Source organism: Sarcophilus harrisii, chromosome 3 (assembly GCF_902635505.1).
Source record: "Sarcophilus harrisii chromosome 3, mSarHar1.11, whole genome shotgun sequence".
Lineage (NCBI taxonomy): Eukaryota > Metazoa > Chordata > Mammalia > Dasyuromorphia > Dasyuridae > Sarcophilus > Sarcophilus harrisii.
The window spans coordinates 533,925,359-533,932,030 of NC_045428.1; the positions used below are offsets into that span (position 1 = coordinate 533,925,359).

Genomic DNA, 6,672 nt, shown 5'->3' on the forward strand with positions numbered 1-6,672 from the left:
AGGACTACTTGCCAATCTGGGGGAGAGGGTGGAGGGAGGGAGGGGAAAAATCGGAACAGAAGTGAGTGCAAGGGATAATGTTGTAAAAAATTATCCTGGCATGGGTTCTGTTAATAAAAAGTTATTCCCTTCCTCCCCTTTCACCTCCCCCCCCCCCCATGCAGATTTGTGGCTGCCCTTGGTAAAAGCCCCACTCTGCAGAATGTGGCTGTACAGCTGTGCTGTGGTCTATACTAAGTCACTTCCAGTGCTGGGTGGGTGTAGCCAGATCCTGTTAAATTTTGATGTTTTTTGGAGTGCACTCTACTTTTGGCTTTCACTTCTCTGCTAATCTACTGGTTCCCAACTAAAGCAGAGTCCCCAGCTCCTCAGTTTCCTAGCCTCTGGTTCTAACCCCCTACTGTACTGGCCTGCTCCCACTGATCAGGACAATCCTTTTCTGGAAATCTTCCAGATTATCTGTGGCTGGTTATCTGTTGTACTCCCAGTATTTGTAAATTTCAACAATCAAGCACTATTTCTGAGGCTGAATTTGGTGATTAGTAGTATGGGTAGAATAGGAACTTAGAATGACTTGTGTGTCTTCTCTGCCATTTTGGATCCATCACCTTAGATAATTTCTTTGCATTATTTTCTGCTATGAGGCAACAACACACAATAGTTATTAATAATAATGGCACAGAGTTGGGTTCATGGTCAAGAAGAGTGAGTTTCAAGTCTTACCTCTGGCAAATGTAGGTTGTGAAATCATGGAAAAGGAAACAAACAATAGCAACCAATCAAACAAAACCATTTAATCTCTCAAAGTGAAATTAAATTATTGTTTAAGTTTTTTGTTATTTTACTTTGTTTCATTTTTATTAAACTTTATGGGGTAGGACTGGGAAGCAGAGCAGGGCTAGGGGATGGTAAGAGGAGGGGGAGGTAGAGTCAGAAGGAAGGGCACTGCCACCACTCCAGCAGGTTCTACACCTCCACCATGACCATGATGATCCAGGGCTTCCAGTGCAGCTGCCAGGACTTCTCCTTTGGGCCCTGGAAGTTCACGGCAGCTAAAACACACATCATTTAGTTGGTTGACTGTTAGTCTGAGAATTTACATGATATAGTCTGAGAATTATATATATATATATATATATATATATATATATATATATATATATGTAGTCTGAGAATTATAATAATAAAGCTTAGTCCTTTTCAGGATTCGAATGGCTACTTTTATTTTATGTTTAAAGACAGAGGCAATGATACATAATAGATAGAGCCCTGGAATTAAAATCAGGCTGACCTCACTTCAGGTCTTGCATCTTGACACAGATGCTGAATGTTTTTGGGTAAGTCATGTAAGTTCTGACTCCACCTTTCTCCTCTCTTCTTCCTCACTATACCTCTCTTGATATAGTCTTTTTTATCTGTGATATGATCTCCTGGTAGTGGGGGTGTTTGTAAAGGTAGAGATGTAATCTTGCAAAGATTGAACATTGTTAGTAAGAATCACTGTCAACTCTAATAGGAAATGAAAACAGCTAGGTCCTGATTAGTGAGAATAAAGAATCCCCTAATGTGGTCACATGTGTAAATTAAAATTCAAAATTATTTGAAGAAATAATTATGTAAAACAACCCAATAGATATTAGAGAATCTGAATGCTCTGGCCACTTCAGCTTATGTATTATTCTTTAGCAATTAAAAGGTCTTTCCAGAGAAACAATGTGACTAGCTTTGTTATGTATTATTTGACCAATGGGGCTCAAAAAAGCCTGTTTAGGTTAAGGAATATTAAATGTTATAACACAATATAAAGTCCCAAGAAAAGGTATCAGAATATTTGAGTTAGACTTTTTGATCTTTCTAGGAAAGTATGTGGGGACCTTGGATAAGATATTGTTTTATTTATCTGAGCCTTGGTTAATGATCTAGAGAATGATAACTAAAAACAAGTGATTTTGCAAAAGAATAAAAGAAATAACAAATAAGAAATTCATTTGAAAATTCAAAAGTTCAACACCAATGTAAACTATTATTATTTCAAAATTAGTTACTCAACTTGGACAATGAATAAGTTAAATCTATAAAATTTTACCAAAACCTATTATGGACATCTATGCTAAGGACTTTGTGGAATGCTGAAATCAATGGGACATGGTTCTTTTATATCAGTAACTAAAAACCTAGCAGAAATTTCAATTGATAGAACTGAATTTTCACATGGAGCTTCAAGTGAAGTTTAATAGAGAAGGGGTGGCAGTATGGGAAGGGTATTCTATTAAGTGGGCTAGGGTAAGAAATTGAACCCAGACACCCAGAGCAAAGTATATATAGTCTTCCCACATGGGCAGTCAAACCACTTTACAAGCTGTCTAATACATAATATATGATCCCTTGTGATTATTTTTTTTAACAATTGATCTCCCATGTCTGAAATGCACCTGCTCCTCATCTCTTCCAGACAGTTAGTTAATATTTAATCTATATCTTGGGCAATACAAGCAAATGCAGAACAAAATATCAAAAACAGCAGCAACAAACAACAAACAACAAAAATAGTCCCTGCTCTCAAGGAGCTCACAGCCTAATGAGAGAGGCAACATGCAAATAAAGGCATCAAGATTAAGAAGGGCTGGGAAAGCCTTCTTACAGAAGGTAGGACTTCAGGTGAGATTTGAAGTAAGACAAGTAAACTCATAGGGATACATAAAAAAGAGTTTCTGGCTTACTTCAAAGCATAGTTATTTCATCCTACAAGGGAACTTTTTAAAATCCCAATCTACTTTGCTCTCTCTGATCTTCCTCATGAAATTACTTTCTATTATTTTGTATAAATTTTATTCATATTGTTGTGTTTAGGTTATACACTTCAAATTCAATTTAAACAGGGACATTTGGTTTTGTCTTTGTTTTTCACTGGTGGCAGGAGATATTTAATTTTTTAATTTAATATTTTATTTTAATTTACTTTAATGATTTAATGTAGTGTCCGATGCATAGAAGGTGCTAGATGAATGTTAAACTCAATAACTTAGTAGTCAGGGGAGATTAAGGTGTGTGTCTGTGTGTGTGTGTGTGTGTGTGCTTGCTTATTTGTTTATTTTCCTCATGTTTTCCTGCAAAGGCAGAAAGGAAAATATTTATTTAAAGAAAATAGCAGGATGGAAAGGAAAAACTGGAAACTCCATGGAAGATAAGAAAGAAACAGATAGACACAAAGACTGAATGAATGAGAGTGACAAAGAAACATAAAAAGAGACAAATACAAAAAGACAGAGACAGAGACACAAAGATAGAAAGATTGGAGTGCATCCTTACATCTATTTATAAGGTCTCATTCCTTCACTTATATTAATTCATAAAAGTAATAATATAAATTAAATGGAGACAGGTAGGATTATAAACATCAAGAAGATGTCTAAGGGACTAGATACAATAGAACATATATGTAATCTTTACTAGTGGGAAGACTGAGAACTAATCATTTATTAGAATTTTAGAGACTATTTAGTGTGAGACTGACAACCAGCTCCAGTGTGTTAATAAAGAAAAGTAGGTCAGAAGTGAAAAAGGGCGAAGCTCTGGCATGGTTAAACAGTGAAAGGGGCCCATGAATGGCCATTTCACTTCTAGCCAGACAAAATAAAGAGAGATTTGGAAAAAAATCGATCCAAATACACTTACTCTGCTTAAGCCTCTGATCCAAAACTAGAACCTTGGTTTCCATTTGCTAGGTCAGATGTATTTCAGGAAACACTAGAAATTACCCCTTCAGCTTTTCCAGGTGCCAAAGGACTTCTGCAGGGCAGCACGTATTTGTTTAGTTTTTAGACTGTAGATAATTGGGTTGAACATGGGAGGCATGAAGAGATAAATATTACCTAAGACAGCATGGGTTACAGGGGAACTCTTTAGATTGATCCGATGCAATAATGTAATTGCTAGGAGAGGCATGTAGAAGATGAGGACAATAAAGATGTGTGAAAGACACGTGTTCAGTGCTTTGAGTTGACCTTCTCTGGAAGCAATTCCAAGCACAGATCGAAGGATTAGGGTGTATGAGAGAACAATGAGCAAGGAATCCAGTGCAAAGGAGCAGATGACTAAAACTAGACCATAGAAGATGTTGATCTTGACAGGACCACAGGCCAGCTTCATGACATCCGGGTGGAGGCAGTAGGAGTAGGAGAGAGTCTGACCTTTGCAGAATGGCAGCCTCTTGAGGAGGATGGGCAATGGAGTCATGAGTGCTATGCCCCTCAAGAAGGCTGCCAGGCCCATTTTAGTTATGCGTGGATGGGTGAGGATGGTGGTATAGTGCAATGGGTGACTGATAGCTACAAAACGGTCAAAAGCCATGGACAAAAGAATCCCTGATCCTGTAGAGGAGAAAGTGTGAATAAAGAAGAGTTGGCTAAGGCAGCCATCAAAAGCAATTTCATGATAACCAAAGACAAAAACCTTAAGTACTGAGGACAATGTTGAGATAGATAGACCAATATCAGCTCCTGCCAACATGGAGAGGAAAAGATATTGGGGTTCCCAGAGGCTGCGCTCAATCTTGACCAGATATAACAAGGTGCAATTGCCAACCAGAGTGATGGTGTACATAAGGCTCAAAAGTGGACCTAGCCACATACGTGCCCCTGTCAATTCTCGGAGGCCAGTCAAAATGAAAACAGATGGCTGGAAGTCAGTGCTATTGTATAGCGACAAAATGTCATGGGAGGAGTCTTTCTCAGAGTCATTCCAACGCATGGATACTGGGAGAAAAAGCAGAGAAAGATGTCATATGTAAATGAAAGCATAAAGATTACCGAATAAATATTAACGACCTACAGAGCCAACTTTTGTTAGTGGTCTGAAGGGAGATGCTATTCAGGGAAGTAATAGAGAGACAAAAGATTACATACAGCAAGAAAAAAAATAAAATATCATAGAGGCCTATCGATTTCCTTGAGAACAGGGATGATTCTCCATGAATTCAAATAAGATTTATATTTGTATTGAGATTACAATAATTAGACTGCATAGTTCTAATCCTAGCCAAAATGAGGATTCAGATATCTAGGCAGCTAGATACATAGAATAGTGAAGGTAGAGTCAGAAAGAACTATTAGCAATGTGATCTTTGTAAAAGTCACTCAAACTTTTCCAGTCTCAATTTCCATATCTGTAAATGAGAATTATTATAGCATCTACTTTACAAAATTGTTGTGAGAACCAAGATGGGCAGGAGGATCCTTCATGGAAAGAAAATCATGGCAGATTTTTCTATCACTCTTAGCCTATAAATGATGGGTTGGAAAGATATCATAGAGGACTCATGCGTCCTATGTTTAGGACTGTTACATTGCCTGTAAACAGTTCTAGGTTTCAGACCTAAGGCAAAAAGCAACTATGATACTTGTAGCCACAGAGGAGCAGGAGTCTTAATCTTGGTTCCAGGGTGGAGAAGAGTGCCTATAAAAGGAATACTAGCCTCATTTCCAAGACAGAGGGTTGGACTAGCAATTATGGTTGCTGAAGAGAGAAGGAACATTCATAGTTGCAAAATCAAGAAGGGTGTTAGTGACCAGCAAGACGAATACAGAGAGGATTGGCGAGACCTACATGAACTGATGCTGAACGAAATGAGCAGAACCAGGAAATCATTATATACCTCAACAACGATACTGTATGAGGATGTATTCTGATGGAAGTGGATTTCTTCAACAAAGACAAGATCTAACTTAGTTTCAATTGATTAAGGATGGACAGAAGCAGCTACACCCAAAGAAAGAACACTAGGAAATGAATGTAAACTGCTTGCATTTTTGTTCTCCTTCCCAGGTTATTTATACCTTCTAAATCCAATTCTCCCTGAGCAACAAGAAAACTGTTCGGTTCTGCACACATATATTGTATCCAAGATCTACTGTAATCTATTTAACAGGTATAGGACTGCTTGCCATCTTGGGGAGAGGGTGGAGGGAGGGAGGGGAAAAAATCAGAACAAAAGTGAGTGCAAGGGATAATGTTGTAAAAAATTACCCTGGCATGGGTTCTGTCAATAAAAAGTTATTTAAAAAAAAAAAAAAGAAGGGTTTTAGTGTAGTTGGTTACAAGAAAACAGTTACTTACCTGGGTAAAGACATAGACAAGGAGATAAAAGACATCATCTCTCATTAGCTAATACCACATTTGAAGTCCAAAAGCATTATGAACCACCAGAGCTAACTCTGAAAAGAGAAGTACAGAAGTCCCAAAGCTTGGGGAATTATACAATACAATCCAAGGTCAGAGTCCAACATTAACATAAATCTAAAAGTCAAGAATAAGTTGGGGAAAATGAGCAAACAACAACAACAACAAAGAGAATCTAACTATAGAAAGTTAATGTGGTGACAAGGAAAATCAAGACACACACTGAGAAGAAAACAACAAAGTCAAAATAATTACATCCAAAGCCTCAAAGAAAGCTGTGAATTGGTCAGTTGGTAACAGGACGAATAAAAATTGTCAAAAGGGATTTTAAAAATCAAACAAGAGAGTTGGAGGGAAAAATAGAAAAAAATAAATGAAAATGATACCAGAAAATTATGAAAAAGATAAATAGTTTAGTAAAGGAGGAATAAAAAAAAAAAACCTGAAGAAAGTAACACCATAAAAAAAAGAAAACACAATTGGCAAAATATTAAA

At 37.2% G+C, this 6,672-nt stretch overlaps 1 protein-coding gene across 1 annotated transcript; it reads right to left on the reverse strand.

The window, feature by feature from the left end:
* Positions 1–3,762: 3,762 nt before the first annotated feature.
* On the reverse strand, positions 3,763–4,749 carry LOC100920805 (olfactory receptor 51I1-like). Its single transcript, XM_003764820.1, has one exon. The coding sequence runs from the start codon at positions 4,747–4,749 to the stop codon at positions 3,763–3,765; it is 987 nt and encodes a 328-aa protein (XP_003764868.1).
* Positions 4,750–6,672: the final 1,923 nt, after the last annotated feature.